The sequence below is a fragment of the Hirundo rustica genome, chromosome 9 (assembly GCF_015227805.2).
Source record: "Hirundo rustica isolate bHirRus1 chromosome 9, bHirRus1.pri.v3, whole genome shotgun sequence".
Classification (NCBI taxonomy): Eukaryota; Metazoa; Chordata; class Aves; order Passeriformes; family Hirundinidae; genus Hirundo; species Hirundo rustica.
The window spans coordinates 4187206-4206378 of NC_053458.1; the positions used below are offsets into that span (position 1 = coordinate 4187206).

At 47.6% G+C, this 19173-nt stretch overlaps 1 protein-coding gene across 1 annotated transcript; it reads left to right on the forward strand.

The window, feature by feature from the left end:
* Window positions 1-1200: 1200 nt before the first annotated feature.
* Window positions 1201-17178, forward strand: C8B (complement C8 beta chain). The gene is made up of 12 exons (XM_040073082.2): window positions 1201-1277; window positions 2645-2771; window positions 3814-3955; window positions 4642-4783; window positions 6822-6954; window positions 7589-7786; window positions 9139-9379; window positions 10703-10831; window positions 11511-11674; window positions 13805-13958; window positions 15548-15616; window positions 17027-17178. Exons 1-12 carry the CDS (start codon window positions 1201-1203, stop codon window positions 17176-17178), a joined length of 1728 nt encoding a protein of 575 aa, XP_039929016.1.
* The last annotated feature ends 1995 nt before the right edge of the window (window positions 17179-19173 follow it).

The window sequence follows — 19173 nt, forward strand, 5'->3', positions numbered from 1 at the left end:
ACTGTGACACTTCAAGGTGTAGCACTTGGCCAGGTAATGGCACTGAGGTTTGAGGTGGGTTTGTTGTTTGGTATTAGTGAATATGAATAATTTTATGTGTAGCACCCATCATTGCCACCATGAGTAAATTAAAATATATTTATTCTTTGTATCATCAAGGCACTCAGAGATGTGTCCCAGCATGAGAGATTGTGCTGCTAAAGGCCAGAGTTGCACAGAGCTAGGCTCTGTCTTCTCAAAGACATTGTCCAGCAAGGGGAAGGGTGGGAAAACACAATGATATTCCTCATTTTGTGCAGGGAAACACAGACTCTGAGAACTTTGCTCTCTCTAAGATGCTTGCTGTAGGCTACAACTAATAGGAAAATGAAGGGAAAGACACTTGGGTCTCAGGAATCAAACAGCTGTACCTGGAGGGAGGAGCAGCAGGATGTGAAGGCTCAACAGGCAACCAAAGAAAAACTCTTCCAGGTTCTGTCTTGATCTGCCTTTGAAAACCCAGCTGAACTGATGGCAGCCAGCCCATGGTAAGTTCTTAGCCCAGTCTGGCCCATTTAAGGGAGTAACTCAGTGTAGTAGCAAGAGAATATTGCATTTCATACCCTGACAGGTCCTGCTTTCACGGGCTCAAGAGTCTGGGTGTGTGGAGCAGAGAATCTCTCTGGAATGGCCCAGCCAGGGCTGGGGCTCTTGTCCTCCCCAGCAGCAGGAGAGACAGGGAAGGGCACTCTCGGGGATAAGGCTTTCCCTAAGGCACGAGAAAAAGTGCTTGTGCCTCGTGTCTGACCTTCCTCTGGAAGACAGACATGAAAAGCAGCAATAAATAAATGATTCTGCACTCTATTCCTAGAAAGCCGACTTGAGTTTACTTATCACTTCCTTCTTGCCAAGACTCAAATATGTTTCGTTCGTTGAAATATTCATCTTCCCCGTGCCTCGAAAGGAGCATTGCAAATGAAAAGCGCAAACTGCTCCTGGGCAGAGCTTTGTCCCCTCCCCGCTCGCCTGGGGAGAGCCGTGTGCTAACAGCTGCAGCGTTTACCTTGCGAGCCTGCCAGGTGCTGGGTCACCTGCTGTTTGCAGGGTGGCAGAGCAGCTCAGCAGTTCCTCTTTTTTGTGTGTTTGAACCCTGTTGGAGCCCCCACGGCAGACAGGGTGGGGGTGTTGGCGGTGTGGGATCGCCGGCGGTTCCTCGGCGCGATGAGCGCTCCGCGCCCCGTCCAGCTGCTGCTGCTGCTCTGTGCTGTGCTGGGCACCCAGTCTGCTCACGGCTTGGGGTGAGTGAGAGCTTCTGAAGCCACACGCACGGGAGGACATGAGAAACCATCAGGCTCAGCACAGGCTCTGGTGCTCTATCGTAATTGCTGTCGTGAGTGATTTCTGCGTCTCTGATGAGTGGCAAAAGGCGTCGCTCTGAAGTCGGCGTAGGGCAGCGCTTTGCGCCTTCAGAGGAGCGGTCCTGGTGATAAATTGGAGCTGACAAATTGCCACGCTCGTGTTGTAACGTGGAATTGTTGGAACATGCAGCCTCCTCCCGTGCTGGCTGCCCCACAGAGCGCTGGGCGCACAGGGGGTTGTTTGTTCCAAGTGCAGAAATGGTGAGAATGTGGCTGAGAGCTGCTCCTTTCTCTGCTGGTGTAATAGATTTTGCTGTTTCTGAGAGCTGCATCTTGTAATCTTTCCAATCTAGCTATATTTTTTGCACTGTTCTCAGAACTTTGAGCTTTGATTTCATGCCTCAGCAAGCTGATGAGGTTTTGTAATTCCTTTATTCCATGTGATTTTTAATATGCTATAATGGGAACCCCATGCCAGGCACTAAATCATGCTTAAAGCTTCAGCTGATGCTGTTCCTTGTCAGGGTGGAAGAATTGGGAACATCACTGTGGTAGTTTCCTTGTCAAACTGAGTATGAAAAGAAACTAATTGTCAACGTTTTACTAAAGCTCCCCACTTGAAGGAGGTGCAACAAGGGAGCATTTGTCCGGGACAAGGATTTAATCAGAAATCCTGAATCCACCGAAAGAGGAGGCAGCATTTTAACTGTGGCATTGTGGAAACCTTGGAGACAGCTGTCACGTGAGAGAGTGAGAGACTGGCTGGGGTGAAGACTAAAGGCTCACACTTGGGGTCCAGGTTCCTTACTGGGTTGAAAGGGATGAATGGGTTAATGACTCATGAACCGAGAATAGAATCTGAGACTAGTGGCTTTGGCCAGCTTGGGGAAAAATCAGGCTGCTGGGCAAAGAGAGACACTTCAGCCTGGTTTTCAGAAATGCTGAGGGCAGGCCAGGCCTTTCCTTGGGACTGATGTTTGTCATGAAGGTATCTGAGCTTGGAGCCACAGAGCGAGGGCAGCAGCTGGTGGTGGTGCTTGCAGAGCTTGAGGTGAAGCCCAGATTGGTGGACCATGGGTTTCGTTTCCATGGGTTTGGTGTCCCACTGGAGTGTGCATGAGGTTTCATACAGAATCGGTGCCAGTGGAATCAATGCCATCAGGATGAGGACTGAAATCCAGAGGCTGGGTGCAAGGCATGGTGAGTTTTAGTTCTCCTTGGTGGCTTCACACAGGCATAGGCTGAGGTGCCAGGTCCTCCCCAGCTCACAGTTTCACAGCCTGAAGCTCTGGTGTTGTTGGGCACAGTGGCCAGGAGTCCCCGAGCCCCAGGGACAGGCGCTCCCGCTCCGTGACTGCACCGCCGCAACCCCGTGACTGTGTCCTCTCTGCCTGGTCCTCCTGGAGCAAGTGTGACCCCTGCCAGAAGAAGAGGGTGAGTGTCTGAGGTCTGGGGGCCACCGAGAAACCAGGAGGTGGGACCTCCTTTGAGCGTTTTTGTCCGTGGGGTTGGGCAAACAGAGGGGGGCTCTGAGGAAAGCCCTGTAGGGTGAGACTGTGGGTTTTGCTTTCAGGTGGCTTTTAGCTCTTCAGCTCTCCACCCCCAGTAATTCCAGTGCTTTCCAGGGTGCCTCACTGTCCTGAGGAGGTGTAAGGCCAGGCTTTGCAGGGACTGTCCAACAGTCCTGCCCTTCCACCATCAGTGCGAGTCACCTTCCCCACTAATGGTGCCCTGTGGGACCTGGAGGCACTCAGTGCCTCTGAGGATTAAGATGCTTTTTCTTGTCTGCCGGCCAGAATTTTCCACCCAAGAAGCCCCATCAAATGAAAGTAATGATCCCAACAGCATGAAGAGCAAAATCCCTGTTGCTAGAGAAACCTCTGCTAACAAGTTGGAGAAGCTGTTCCCAGGCTTAAGCAGAAATAACCAGTGATGGGAGTTGGGGGGGGCGGGGAGTGAAGCTTCGTATCAAAGAGTTAATCTCAGAAGCTGGGGAAAAAAGGAGGGCTAACATATTGGACAGAGTAATTGACTGCTTCACAGCAGTGTTGTGGGCGGAAAAAAATCCCTAATGATACAGAGGGACAAGTAAATACACTGACAGAAAATAACAAGGGATGTTGTTACCAGCACTAATTGAAAGAGAGGAGATGGAACTGAATCCTTCCTTACTTTTGCAAAGTCCCACACTGCACTGTCAGGCTCATTTAAACAAACTGTCAGAGAAAAGCAAACTTTCCTTCACCCCTCCCAATCCTCAACCCTTCCTCAGTAAAATTAAAACTGTCTCAGATCAGAAACCTTTGAAACGAGGCAAATTACCAGCATCACACTTCTGTGCTGACACTTTTCTCTTTTAATACGACAGAGTGCGCTTAGAGCAGATCTCCGCGACACCAAGTTTGTTTTTCAACCAGAGGGGCGTAAAATTCACCGTTTCTGTGCACTTGAGTCAGTATTTTTTATTTCCTCACAGTACAGATTTGCCCGCCTGGAACAGCCCTCTCAGTTCAGTGGAGACCCCTGTGATTACCCTGACAGAGAAGCTGAGGAGTGTGTCACGAGCAGCCCTTGCAGGAGCAGAGTTCGGTGTGATGGGTTTGTGTGTGCAGTTACAGGTGAGGGGCCGGGGGCTGGGGAGTGGTGCTGCTCACATAATCAGGTGTCACTTCCAATGCCACTGTGCTGATCTTTGTGCTCCTACAGGAGTTTGCTGGTCCAGAGGAGTGCCAGGAATTGACCTGGCTCCTTCCGTGCTTGTGTTTGTGTCAGTGGCTTTGAGTGAGTCTATTAGCCATGTCTGGAATCTCCAAATAGGAAATTATAACCTGGTTAGATCAGTAAAATCTGTAGCAGGAGTGACAGCAACGGGAGCTCAGCACTAAGGGAGAACCCTCTGCTCTCCATCTTTCAGTGTTTTGGTGAGACTGAAAACATTCAGTAACTCTGGACATGGGAAGAGAAAAAAAATAATAATACCATATACAAGGCCTGCTGAAACAACATGTTTCATCCTCGGAAAATGAAAAAAAATTACCAAAAAACATTCTATTTTCTTTATGTAGATATATACTTATTGTGGGTTTTTTCCCTAAGATGAGCAAGGAGTTTTAAGATTATAACGCTTTTGAGTGAAACTGAGCAGATGGACTTCAGGAATCCATGCAGATAGAGAAGAATTTTATTTTTTTCCCAGCTAGATTTGAACCATTCATTCCAGGAATTTTCTGTTTTGCTCCCAGACTCCATGTCAGGGTGTGTGATCACAGGCTGTTTTATGAGTGACTTTCCCCTTCCCTCCTAGGGAGATGCATTGCACGGAGGCTGCTCTGCAATGGGGATGATGACTGTGGGGACCAGTCAGATGAGAAAAACTGCAAAAAAGTGTTCAGGAAATGTGACCAGAAGATGGAAGAGTACTGGGGAATAGAGAATCTGGCTAAAGGGTAAGCCTGTGGCTTTGGTGAGGTGCTCTCTTACTTAAGGCTGAGAATGCTCCAGTGTGACTGCGGACATTGAACAGAGAAAAGCTGGAGCAGTTGCTGTATCCAGGAGTGAGCTGGGATCCAGGAATCTGATCCAGAGCCTGGGGGACAGTGAGCTGTTGGAGCAAGTCCAGAGGGGAGACACCAAGTTGATCAGAGGGATGGAGCAGCTCTGCTAAGAGGAAAGGCTGAGAGAATTGGGATTGTTCAGCCTGGGGAAGGGAAGGCTCTGGGGTGACCGCATTGCAGCCTTTCAGAACCTGAGGGAGTCAACGAGAAAAATGGAGGGAGATGAGTTACAAGGATCTGGAGGGACAGGACGAGGGGGAATGGCTTCCCATTGCCAGAGGACAGGGTTAGATGGAGTACTGGGAATAAATTCTCTCCTGTGAGGGTGGTGAGGCCCTGGCACAGGGTGCCCAGAGAAGCTGTGGCTGTCCCATGCCTGGAAGTGTCCAAGGCCAGGCTGGATGGGGCTTGGAACAACCTGGGATAGAGGAAGATGTCCCTGCCCATGGCAGGGAATGGGACTGAATGACCTTTAAAGGTCCCTCCTATCCCAAATCATTCCACGATTCCTTGGGTTTGCATTCTTACACCCTGTATTAGTTTGGTGGGGAGGGGGAAGGGTGTTCACAATCCCTTTGATTTCTTCTGTGACACTGAGAGGTGGTGGAATTTTTCTGCTTTGTGTGAGTGGGGTAGGGTAAACCTGCATATTAGCAGCTCTGTGGGGATTAAAATCTAAGTCTGAATTGATTCAGCTTTTGCAGGCTAAGATTGTGACAACTTTCTGTAAGATCAGACTGTGTGAAAAGAGGGGTTTTTTCTTACTCTGCAGGGAAAAAATTGCTTTTTACATTATAAAAAAGAAGAGGGAAAATCATATTGCAAGGAGAAAATATAATTTTCTCGTTATTCTCTGGAGATATGGCTGCTGCACATGTCATTGCTAATGCTTTGTACTTCTGGGTTTAATCAAAATTAAAAATAATGTTGGACAATTATAGGAACATGCTTCTCATCTCTTTGAAGCTACATTTGCTCACTAATTTGCTTTTAGTGGACTTCCCTTTTTTTTTCCCCAGATCGTTCTAAAATTAGAGTTAATTTTTTTACAGCTTCAGAGTCATTATCATGCAAGCCTCTCTCCCCAAAATCAGGAGAGGCAGACCCAGCAGAGTCCTGGAGCACTGATTGTTTTTGGTTGGGTTCTTTTGATGAAGTTCCATCCCACCAGCAGCCATGGGAGAAGCGGGTGATGGGGTTTCATCTCCTTATCTCCACAAAATGCAGTGCTGCACCCTTTCTTGGAGCAGACAGGTTAAGGTGTCTGTGCATCATCCACTGAAATCAAGGGAAAGCTCCCTGTGGTTTCAAGGATTAGTTCAGCTGTTGCTTGAGTACCTCTTTTCCTGTTCCCCAAAAATTTTTATTGTTATCTACTGGCCTCTGGTTGACCCTTGGCCAACCTGGCAAAGATTTTGGCTGATGAACCAGAATGAAGAAGTGTGAATTAAAAATCAGTCTGGATTTATGGCATGAATTGGCAAACCTGCCTTTGAAGGTTCTGATGGATGCTGTGGATATTTGGAGATGCTCAGGGTGAGCAGCCTGGTGGGGTGGGGATTTGGCTGATCCAGTTTGTTCTGCTCTTCCTGGAGAGTTCCAGCAAAGGCCACAAAGCTGCCAGTGCTGGTGGCAGCAACACTGGTGTCATTCACAGCTGGGGGATGAAAATTGCTATTTATATTCATCAGGTGTCAAAATTCAACCCTGTCTTTTGCTTCCTCATTTAGTCGGGTTCTCCTGCAGCACCTGGATTGGTTGGACAGTGGAAGAGCCCAAGCTTTCTTTTGGGGCTTAAAATAAAGAAGTGTAAAACAAAGAGCCCGTGGCCAAACAAAAAAATCCTTTGCCTTTCCCAGCCAAGGCATTTAGTGTTTAGCTCTGAATTAATAAAATGCCATAAAATACTGCTGTTCTGCTTCACCCACAGGTTGAACATCTTCACAAACAGCTTGGAAGGGCTGGTCCTTGATCACAGGTACTACGCTGGGGGATGTTCTCCCCATTACATCACGGACACGAGGTTCAGGAAGCCGTACAACGTGGAAAGCTACACACCAGAGGTACGTGCCAGATCTGCCTGCGGGTGGACTTGCACACACATGTTCCAATGCATTTAGTGCCCAAAGCTTCATTGCTGGATCATTTTGTAAAAAAAAAAAAACACCCAATAGGATCAGGCTGATTTTTACCCTATTCTACAACACCCTCATACCCCACGCCCTCCACGACGTTGAGCACATCACATGCTTTGTGTGAAAACTTATTCCCATCCTGCATCAAAACTGTATTTCAAATATTATATATTTGACCTTAGTACTTCTGTTGACATTATGTTTTTGAATGTTGCCCACTAGGAAACCTTTTCCTTTCAGAATTTGTACTTTAATTGATGCCTGTGTTTAAGATTTCACCTTCTTTGCATAAGATTGACGTATTAAGTGAAAGCCTGAGGACCTTGCAGTATGGAGGAGAAAGAATAGAATAGGAGATAGGAGCTTTCCTGCTGCTGTAAATCCAGTATTCTTGAAGTACCTGTGTTAATAATAATAGTGCTTTGCAATTATACAAGGCTTTTCATCTTCAAAGTGCAAGCATTAATTCACAAGCATATTTGTGTCTGCATTTCTTCCCCACGCTTCAGGTGTACAATCACTGTGCAGGAAATGAGACGTGTTGTTTTTCCTTTCTGTTTAGACCAAAGGCAAATATGAATTTACAATGACTGAATATGACTCCTACTCAAATTATGAAAGCAGCGTCCTGAAGGCAAAAGCTTCACAGACAAGCTTCAGCATCGGTATAAAAATACCAAAAGTGTTTGAACTTGGTTACAGTTCAAATGACATGAGGTTCAAGAAGTTCATGCGGAGGATGAAAAGATTTTCATCAAGTGTAAGCACTGCTCCACTTAATTCCCTGCTAAGATGTTCCCTGTAAGTGTGTGTGTGTGTTGGTTTGAGGCTCCTCCTCAGGTCAGCAGCCAGCACTGGGATAAATCAAATCCTTTCCCCAACTGGATTCTGCCATTTGTTCAAGTCTTGACTATCCCCACAATGCCTTCCTTTGTGTTTGCAACATCCAGGAGCTTTTCCATTCAGCTCTCAGCCAGGATCTGGAATGCTTGACCTGTGAAAATCAGCCACAACTTTTTGAGAGGATTCAGTGATCCTTGTGGGTCCCTTCCAGCTGTGGGTATTCTCTGGTTCTCAGAGTGGTCTGTCCACTGCCCCCCTGGACATCCACCTTTGAATATTTGCAGTGAGAAATTGAAACTAAGAAGCCTGTTCAACTTGAATCTAAAACTCCTACAACTGGTATAATTTTTCTTTTCTTTTTTTTAAGCTGTTATTGCTATAAACAAAGGCAGCTGATATCAGTGGTGTAATAGTATCAGCAATCTCTGTGTGTTTTCAGTATAAAGTGTACTCAGGAATGGCAAATTATTCCTTGCCTTTGCTTCCTGCATAGTGGAATTTCTCACAACAAGATCAGAGGCTGATGAGAAGCACTTGCAACAGATATCCATAAAGAAAACCAAACATTAAGTCCTGTTTTTATTATTTAAGCTGCATCATTCTATACTGATCCCTCCCTGATGTGCTTGTCCTGCTGGCCCAGACAACTGAACCCAAAATCCTTTGAACATAATGGAAGACGTTTTCTGTTCCAGACTTTTATGCCAGAAAGGGGAGAGAAAAAAAATTATCCATGTTTACGTATCTATCTACTCAGAAACATATAAATATGTGTGTGTGAGGGAGAGAGAGAGAAAGAGAGAGAGTGTTTGTGTTTTCTTTTTTCCTTTCAGTTTTGATGAGGGCATATTCTGTGAAATACAAATATAGACCTGGCTCAGGCAGAGAATGACCATTTCCCGTACAAATCATTGTTTCAGATGTCAGAACTTTCCAGGAGAGAGCTTGTGAGGGGGAAAGTTTTATTAGGGGTAAAGCAGTCCTGCGGGGTGCTGAGGTGTCCTTGTGTTCTGGATGTGCCACATCAGAACCTGGACCCTGCCATGCCCCAGCCATGCCCTGCCTCTCAGGAACTTTTACTACTAAAAATTTTGCTTTTGCAAAAGTTAGTTAGGACATTTCCACTTCCAAACTGTGAAATCAATCAATCAATCAGTCAATCAATCAATCCCGACCAGCGCTGATTGTTCGCCTGCAAATAACAAATCCACATTGGCATGAGAATGACATCCCTGACTCCTCCTGGATCCTCCTGTGCCTTTCCTGCAGTCCAGCAAGTTCATCCACGCCCGCTCCGAGCTGGCTGTCGGTGTTTACAGGATGAAGCCCCGAGCCCTGATGCTGCATCACCAGTTCCTGCAGCGCCTCCGGCAGCTCCCCACCGAGTACAGCTACGGGGAATACCGGGAGCTCTTCAGGGATTTTGGGACACACTTCATCAAGGAGGCCACTGTGGGAGGCATCTACGAATACACTTTGGTCATGAACAGCGACGAGCTCCGCGAGGCGGGTACGCGCATCTGGTGGTGGGGAAGGGGCTTTGGGGACGGATTTTGGGTGGGAAAGCCTCCCTGCAGGCACACAGGGACGGCTCAGCTCTGAGGGCAGGAGAGGGAGGTGATGGGAGAAGGAGTCAACAGCATCTCAGGGAGATCCTGCAGGAAATGTGGGAGTAGAGGTGCTCATTGGCAGTGAATAAAGAGGTTTTCGAGGTGTGCTCAGCATCGTGGGCTGGATTTAGTTCACAAAGAAAGGCCCTGTGGCAAGCATTTTAGACAACACGTTTTAGAGGCTGACAAGATGTTGAGATGAATGAGAATCGTGGATTTTAACACTTCTGTTGGCTTTGAAAACCTTCATCCCAGTTCTTTTTCCACTGCCTTTCAAATGGCAGTTTTGAAACACCTTTAGCCTGGAGAGCTTTTCCAGCACGTAGGAAACAGTAAATAATTTGCTGGGTGACTCCTGAGCCTGACATTGCTCCTGCTCTTTGACTCTGGCTCTTTGTTGTGAGAAATGATGATTGTTGTGTAGGACAGAGCGAGCAGTGTGACATTAATCAATAGCTGCACTCTCAATTATTTATTCATTGGCAGGGGAGTGAGGAACTGCCTCTGCTGTCTGTGTGCAGAGGCATTTGCTGGGCTCTGCTTTGTGTAATACTCTGTTTGTTTGTTCTTGGAGTTCCATACCACAGAGTCAGAGAGAGGGGCAGAATTCAGATTCACATTTCAGGTACTCTGATTCTAACAGAGTTTCCCAGTTTCTCAGCCATTGCTGGGGGCCCATCACAAGCCATGTTTGTTTGAACTAAAGTGTGTTACTGTTTGCTTCAAAATGCTCAGTGCCTGCCGGCCCAGATCAGGATCCTGCAGCAATGACAACATTTTCACACAAGTGCTGAACTGGGCTGTAAGTTCTCAGCAGGGTTTTGTAGGTCCAGTCTGAGAATTCAGGTTTTCATTTATTCCTCTTGAAAAACCTGGATCCTGGGGATGGGGAGGGGGGGTGGGTAGTCTGTGGTTAGGCATCCACTATTTTCCTACCCACTGCAGCTCTGCTTAACCCAGTACAGCTGGGTGGGTGACTAAAATCCTCCTCTTCCAGCATTTACCTGGCATTTCCACTTGGCTTCAGAGCTCTGTAAAACACAGAGATTTCATTTCATACGGTTCTGTTAAGTATCAAAAAACCTCAAGAAATAACCTTCCTCATCATATCTTTTTTTTCTTTTCCTAAAGCAAAAATACTTCTCAGCTCTCAATTTCTGTGTACGTGGACATAAAACTTGGAACAGTTGTGTTAAAACCTTACAAATTTTTGTGTATTTAAGGTTTTACTCTGAGCAATGTCCAGAAATGTGCGCAGAAGGGCTTTAACATCGGTGTGAATTTTGGTAAATTCTCTGTGGGGCTTGGAGTAGATTCAGCTGGCTGTAAAGCCCTTTTGAAAGAGATTGGAGGTAAGCATGAAACACTTCTGCCACTTCATTTCTTTGTCACAGTGAATGGAAGATTTTGTGATCTTGCCTGCCTGAGATATTTCCCCACTCCCTCACAGCCACTTCTGAGTCTGCTGGCTAACCCCAGCCAGGCTCAACAGAGGGGGGAAATGTCTCAGAGCTTGGGGTTTTTCTAAGATTTTCTGTGGAGGGAGTAAATATCTGCTCAGCATCCCAAGGAGGAGCAGGGACAGATCAACCATCACCCACCCACTGTGTTAAGTATCAACCCCCGGCTCTCAGCAGGGCAACCCAGCACCCCTCTTTCTGCATCCTGATGGGGAAAACAGGGAAGTGAGGGTGTTGTGGGAGCCTCTGGGGACATGGGGAGCTGGGGTGTGCACCTGGAAATACGTGGAGGAGGCCTGGGGAAGTTCCTGGTGGTGAGGAGCATCAGGCTGTGGAGGGACCTGTGAGCTTAAAACCATGGAGAAGGAATTGAGGGCAGGGGTGCAGGGTGCAGGACGGGGAAACAGGGCACACTCGGCAGGAAACCAGGCCAGCAACACTTGTGGCCTTTCTCCTTTGCCTTCTGAGTGGGACGGGTCCTGTATGGGAGCATTTCTGCTGTGAGCTGATAACTGCAGCCCACGAAGACACGGCATGGGCAGAGCTGAGCTCTGAGTGCATTTCTTTGCAGACAGCACTGCCAGGAAGAAGTTTGTGGAGGATTTTGTGGCGCTGGTCCGTGGTGGAGCGAGTGAAGACATCGCCACGCTGGCCCACAAGGACCTGCCCACGGCCCAGCTCCTGCAGCAGTGGGGAGATGCTGTGCAGTACAACCCTGAGATCATAAAGCTGAAGGTACTGCACCCTCCACTCCCTCCAGCCCCAGCTGAGCCCCTTGGAGAGCTCTGTGTTTAAATAAACAGGATTTAGAGAATTTAAAAAAAAAAAACAGGAATAGCAGACCTTATTGTGCAGCATAGCTTCTGGAAGTGAGTACTCAAGGTGTGATGTTTAGAAGGGACTGTGGCTGGAAATACACAAAGTAAACAGCTTTAACCCTTTAACTTGGCCGTGCAGATGTCATTTCTTGCTGCCTGCCAGGCAGATCAGATGATCCACCACGCTTTAACAGCGTATAACTTACCAAAAATTGTATCTGACAGCATATATTTTATAAGGACTTCTATTTCCCTTGATGTTTATCAACTTCTGTGAGGGCCAGTCACAATTCTTTCTGGTTCAGAAGGTCAGGTGTTTCACTGTGCATGCCTGGATGTTTGTGCAGCTTAGCTGGACCTTAAAAACAGGAGTTAGGCTTTGAAGAGTCAAGGATTTTTGGTCCTGGAGAGTTTTGGAAATGCAAAAAAAGCGAGCAGAAGTGTGTAGCAATTCTGCCTCATCATCTTTAATGTCAAAATGAGTGAATAGTACAAAGGTGCAAGAGAGCATCCTTTTAAACAGGAGTTTGGACTGGTAGAGGTGGAGGTTGATTTATCATTGTTTTTCATCGTGAAATTTCAATTTTAGGCAAAAATCTTTACATTTGTAAGAGGGGGTTGTTTCACAATAAAGAGGTGAATTCTAAGAAGGTGAAGCAAGCAAAAATCAGCAATTTGGAAACAGAGCCAGTGCCCATCTGGCACTTGCTGCAGCCCCTGGTGCGCTGTGGATTGCCCTTCCAGAAATGCACTGGGAGGTCTCAGGGCAGGAGACAAGAGAAATTCAGCCCTCTGCGCCAAATCCCACGCACAGAAAAACCTCCCATGAGGGACTGAGGTGTTCTTTGTCTTGCCTGGCACCACTGACCAGGCTGCCCAGTGAAAAACCTCAGGCGGATGTAATTTGGATTTGGTGTCTTCATTTCCATACCAATATCCCTGCGGGGCTTGAAGATCAAAAGTACCAGCGGAGTGTGACTAAATGTCAGCCCAAGAATGCTTAGTTAGGGAAAACTAAAGCAAATCAGTTCATAAATCATCTGCTGGAGGGACTTGGCAGGTCACTCTTAGTGTATTTCCTCATTTGTATGGTCTGAATTCAAAAAGCAAAGTATGGATCACAGATAATTGATGAAGAGTGGATGTACAGCAGCAGGAAATGAGCTGCTTTTTTATTTTTTATTGGAACATCCTTTAGTTCTTGCAGTTTGAGCCTGTCATAGCAGGAGGGTGATCTTTCTTTCTTCCTGCGTGTGGCCTGTATGGCAGCATCTCTGCAGTGAGGATGGGAATTCGGGATGAATCCTCTGATGGCACGTGGAAGTATCATTCCACTGGCAGTAGTGGGTGACTGGCCCTATTGACACCCCACTTTAACTTTCCCTTGTTCTCAGGAGGAAAATGAAGGAGTGAGCCAAAGTCTCCTGGGTCCCTGCACGTTCACTGTGCTGTGCACACCCTTGTCTTCTCTCCCTGACCCCATCTGCAGATGGAGATCAAATCCTCTCCCTTCTGGAAGGCAGTGAAACCCTGATCTGGGCTCCATAAGGGTAGAAACCAGCCTCAAAATGCAGGAGGGGTGAAGGTGGAAGTGCTGATGTGAATCCCTGTGGCTGGTGCGTCTGGCTATAGGAGTTTTTTGTGGATGGTTTTTAGGGGACATTTTTAAAATCAGAGTAAGAGACCACTCAGAAAATGCAAGTTTGAGCAAGTCTGATCTATAAATGTCTGGACCAGAAAAATGGATGAGAAAGGATTTCATGAACTCCTGTGCAACTTAGCCTGTTTCTTATCCAGCAGTTTGGCTGCTGTGTTTTGTTTACACGCTTCCAAGTGCTCTGGTGTTGGAAACCAAGGGGAGCATCCCTGGGAGTATCCCTGACATCGTGGCCTTGCTGTTCACAAGGTTTTAGCAGACAGCAATGGGAAACCTGGAGATTGTACCACACAGCCTCCATTTCCCCCTCCAGCTGTGCCACCGCCGAGCCTTGGCATGTCCACGGCATTTTGAGCTTGGGAATTGATCCAGTTTCTTCCCTCCCTTTAGGCAGAGCCACTGTATGAGCTGGTGACTCCCTCTGACGTGGCTGATTCCATGAAAATTAAGGAGAACCTGCGCCGGGCTCTGGATGAGTTCCAGCTGGAGACCAGCTCCTGTCACTGTGCTCCATGCCATGGGAATGGCATCCCCTTCCTGACAGGTACAGGGTTCCTGCTCCTCTTTTATACCCTCTGGATTGAAATTAGCTGGGGGATTTGTGGGGAGCACGTGGCAAGCAAGCTGCTCTTTAGTTTTTCCTGTAGTTTCTTTATCGGGGAATTACTCTGTGTTTTTACAATTGCTCCATTTGTAGAGTCCTGGTAAGTAAGGACAGTAAAGTCAAGGGATGTGTCTTTGTCATGGGGGTGACCATTATCTGCATCAGTTTTACAGAGGCATTTGTTACTTCTCAATTATACATGAAAAAAAAAAATCCTTGACATCTTTAAGTCTCCTCCTTTTAAGATTGCTTCCATCCTCCTGGAGAAGTGACTACCGTCTCAGCATTAATTAGTGTTTGTAAAAGGGGTTTTGAAGATGAAAAGCACTGTGTAAGTGCCAAGCACAGTGATCACCACTTCCCCCTGTTTCTGATAGAAGCTGTCCTCCTCTGTAAGCAGGCTGTGATTTAAAAGAATGAAGGGGAAAAAAATAATCAAATTAAATGAAAACTGCTCTGCCTAAACGAGAGATATGTGATGGGATGAGAGCTTCTAACAAAGGGACCATTTTGTCAAGTGCCTAATTTCAATCTGCATCTGCAAAAGTCCTGATGAGAATTGTTATCATGGAATTTTATCTAATGCAGGAACGATCACTTCAGGTACCAGCCAGCTGATTGTAGCATTTCAAGCATTTGTCTCATGGTGACCTCTGTTTAAATAACTTTGTAGAAGCTGAGTCCAGGTTAGTGTTTCATTAAGGATCTTCTCAGCAAAGGTTTTAAATGACCATGTATTTTCCTAAGTGGGAACTCTTCTCCTGGTTCCTGACATGGGATGCACATCCCTGGGCAGCCAGAGCAGGGATATTGGGCTTTTCCTCCGCCACAAAGCCAGGTTAGGATACTCCTGTCCTGGTTGCTCTTTCTTGGTGCTGTAGTTTTCTCTTTGTCAGCTTTACCAAGAGCTCTCTCCAGAGACCCCACCTGCAGTGCTGTGTCCAGGTCTGAAAGCCCAAATTCTGAGAGCACATGGAGCTGCCGCAGTGAGTCCAGAGGAGGCCGCAGGGAAGGCAGGGTTTGATGAGATGCTGGGAAGGAATTCCTGGCTGTGAGGGTGCTGAGGGCCTGGCACAGGGTGCCCAGAGAAGCTGTGGCTGTCCCTGGATCCCTGGAAGTGTCCAAGGCCAGGTTGGACGGGGCTTGGAGCAGCCTGGGACAGTGGAAGGTGTCCCTGGCCATGGCAGGGGTGGGATGGGATGAGCTTTAGGGTCTCTCCCAGCTCAAACCGCTTCAGGATTCTGTGATCTCTTTCAGAGAAGAGCCAGGGGACTCTGTGGTCCCCTGGCTCATGGAATTGCCCCAGTCAGTCTGAGGTTGAGCTGCAGGGCAGGAATAATGTCTGGGGAGGTGAGAGGGGGCGCAGGGCAGTCACAGCTCCCCTCTTCATTGGTATTGATCCCTTCAGCGCTGGAGAAGAACTGTGACATTGTCCCTCCCTCCCGGCAGATGAAGTGCTGGAGAGAAGGGGATGCCTGCTGGGAAGTATGGCTCCAGGTCTGTAATTCCCAATCTGTGCTTGCTTTCAGGAACAGAGTGTGAGTGCTTGTGTCCCCTCGGCTCCAGCGGCACTGCCTGTGAGATCAGCAGGAGCAAAGGTGAGAGGGACCCAGCTCTAGTCCAGGGGACAATCCCAGCTGTGTTGGGAGCATCCAGGGCTGGCAGCTGACGGGTGGGGAGCGGTGCCAGCCTTGCCTGTCCCCAGGCAGTGGGGGACAGCCCAGTGCACCCAGCTGGGCCCCCGCAAAGGGGACACAGATGTATTTTCCCTGCCCTCTTCTGAATTCCTGTGCTCTCTTGAGGAGCTGGGTTTGTTCTTGCATGTGCATGCCTTGCAATTGTATCAAAATAGGAATTCTTGCCTAGTTCACAATCCCTGGAAAGCCTTGGGTCTCCTCCTTGAGAAACAGCTCTGTTTCCTAAGTTTTTCCCTTCGAAAAAGCCAGCATGCTGCAAACTGTTCTCCCCCAGATATGCTACCATGCATTTTAATCTTAAAATCTTATTATGCTGTTTTGAAGCATTTATTAATGCTTCTTGGTCACTGTATGTCTCTGCTGTCTCCTGACTGATGTTCTTAACTCCTTCTAGTTTAGGATCATCTATGAATTTAATCATTTTGTTTACTTCTTCCAGCTCATTAATTTAGATGCTAAATAATACCAGATCCCAGGCACCCAGAGCTCTGGCACCAACCCACAATTTGATGCACTGCATTTATCACTGGCTTTGTTTACAGCCTTACCCGCTACTCATTCTGCATGGCTGTGTCCAAACCGAGCCAGGCTGAAATGCACTTTGAGCCAAGATTTCACTGAACAAGGGGTCAATTTGGGGCTGTTTCTACACCAGTCCACGAAGCCTTGACTGGTGGAGTCACTGACACCTTACTTCAGTCTGTTTTACACACTCATAGTCACATCCAACCCTCCCAAAGCTCACATCCATCCATTTGTCAACACTGTAACTTCTAACTTCATTTCTCACTCCTATTTCCTCCTTTTACGTGTTGCCTCCATGATTTTCAGGATTTTGAATTTATGTCACTCACATGCTCAGGGTCCAGAAGAATCAGTGTAATAGGAAAAGCAGTGGAGGGAAAGCTGAATAGTCAGGCTGTTGTTCACTGAAGTGCTAACACTGCCCCTACCACCTCGAAATGTGGCTGAGACAAGTTTAGTTGGTCTGTTTCCTGTCTAGGCTTGGACTAAGACAAAGAGAGAAACATCCTTCAAGCAAACATAAAGCTAATTGCCTTTTTCTTCCCTCCCTTTTGTCTCTTCCTGAGGTGTATTTTGAACAAACACCAGAAATGCTGAATTAACAGGGAATTAACATCTCTGAAACAATCACTCGTTGTTAATGACTGCAGAATATTGTTAGTGATGTGGACTGGGGCAGAGCTGTTTGTGCTCAAACGCGATTCATGGGAGCTGACAGCTCCTCCCATGGAAGGAGCTGCTCGTTTCTGACGGTCCTTTCCCGCTTTGTTGTTGTTTCTTTTCCAGATGCTGCTGTTAATGGGAACTGGGGGTGCTGGGCCAGCTGGTCCCCGTGTTCAGGAGGTCAGAGGACAAGAAGGCGACAGTGCAACAACCCTGCCCCACGGGATGGTGGCTCCTCCTGCTCGGGGCCAGACTCTGAGACAGCTCCTTGCTAGAAGGAATCTGTAGGAACTCACATGGAGCTGATGGGCAGACTGCTTGGAAAGGCATCACCTCCGTGGCTTTCTGAGCTGGCCTCGCTCTGCCCGTGGGTCTCATCCAAATCAGAAGACTCCAGGAGCTGGGAGGGTGTTAGGAGCCACACCTTGAGATGTGCAGCTGTCCCGTGGGATTGAATGTGCTTGCTGACCTCAATACTTTGCCTTTTTCCCTGTCTTTATTGCAATGGGCTAAATGAGACAAGCTTTATCTCTGTCTGTATTTGGTAGCTGCATGATTTCAAATTACGCCGTCTTGTTGCTGAAGGTTCCCTCGAGATAAGAGGAGACACTGATCTCACGTGCAGCAGGGTGTGCACTGATGCACAGCTTCTGTGAAGGCAGCTGTGTCATGTGGAGCAAAATCCAGCACATTGAAGCCTAAATCTCAATGAGCACAGCGGTATCTAACGTGACATTCAGAGCCACCGTGCCTCACTACCCTGCTTTCCCAATTTATTGTGTTGTTCCCATCCTTGCCATGGGCAGGGGCACCTTCCACCAGCCCAGGTTGTGCCAAGCCCTGTCCAGCCTGGCCTTGGACACTTCCAGGGATAGCCTCAGCTTCCCTGGGACAAATGGAACATTTTGAAAAAGCTGTCTGCACATCGCCTGAGGTCTGCCCTTAGTAGCTCTGTTTGCCCCAGACAAAGCTCTGGTTAATCAGTCTGATCCCATGAAATCCAGCATTCCAGGTGCTGTTGGATCCACCCAGGGTGGGACATCTAACTCGGAGGGAGCTCACTGTGAAAAAAGACAAATTGTTTTGCCCGTCATTACCATCCCTGGAGCTGTGCATCACAGTCCAGGTCTAACAACAGAGGAACTTTAGAACACTGAGCACCATTTCATGAGCCTGGCTCCTTCCAGGGACTTTGCCTCCTGCAGCTTTGTTGGTGGTAGATGATTTTTGCAGAGACATTTGCTTGGGCCCGCTGCACAATAACCAGCGATAGCTTTGCTCCAAAAATTCCACCAGCGCAAAGTTGTTCGTGAGGGCTGCGAGTCTCCTAACATCTGCAAGGTCAAACTCTTCTCCTGAGGGTTTTTTAGCAGAGCTGGTGATGGTGGGCTGGTGTGGCCCGTTGCTTTCCTTTCAGACTGACGTTGTCTGAATGCAATTCCTGTGAGAGCAGCTCAGGCTCCCTGACATCTGAACAATGGAACATGCATTTAGCTGTAGCCCTCATGCCGCCTCCACGCTTATCCACAGGCCTTCTGTGACAGCTCTAAGAAAGGCAGAACACATTGCATATGTAAAACAAGAGGGCTCTGCGCTCATTATGGGCTTCATCATTTAGCTGCCAACCCAAAACATTTCCCTTTTCCGCTCTGTAGCTGCAGTATCTTTTGTGTGGTGGAAATTTGCCAAGAGATTCTTTTTTTTTGGGGTCATGGTCAAAGAGGTCACTGCTTGTGTGAAGTAGGATATTCCTGCAGGTCTTTTGCAAGGCTTCTGTAGAAGCTCTGGAGGTGAGGACCCTGAGCATGGTTCACCTCTGAGGACACAAACTGCAGTGTCATTGCCTACCCTTCTTGAGCATCGTCGGTGTAATCTGATTGAGTACATTTCCCAGATGAGTCAAGTGGCTTTTGTAAATTTAACCACCTTTCCTGATCGTCCAGCTGGTTAAACACACAGCAGCGGTGCCTCTGCACTGCTGTGGCAAGGACAGCCAAGTGTAGTGACCTGACTTGGGACTCTTGTTCCCAAACCAGAAAAACACAGATTTTTTTAATGTGGTGACAGCACCTGAGTTTGTGTAATTGGGTTGGGGTGTTTTTTTTGGAGGAAGAGAGGAGAGATTTGACGGTCATCAAGATCATCAGGATAGTCTGGCAGAAGTATGAGTTGAGCAGTGGCTGAATATTCAGCCTGTAGGCTTAGAAGCCTCCCATAAAGAACATAACTTCATCTTTGTCCTTGTGATTTTGTGCTTTGATTCGCCTAAC

Excerpts from the sequence above, each read along its gene's own strand:
- C8B (XM_040073082.2), top strand. The coding sequence starts at position 1,201 with ATGAGCGCTCCGCGCCCCGTCCAGCTGCTGCTGCTGCTCTGTGCTGTG. Across the intron at positions 6,955-7,588 it reads TGGAAAGCTACACACCAGAG|ACCAAAGGCAAATATGAATT; the intron begins GTACGTGCCAGA and ends CTTTCTGTTTAG. Across the intron at positions 11,675-13,804 it reads CTGAGATCATAAAGCTGAAG|GCAGAGCCACTGTATGAGCT; the intron begins GTACTGCACCCT and ends CCCTCCCTTTAG.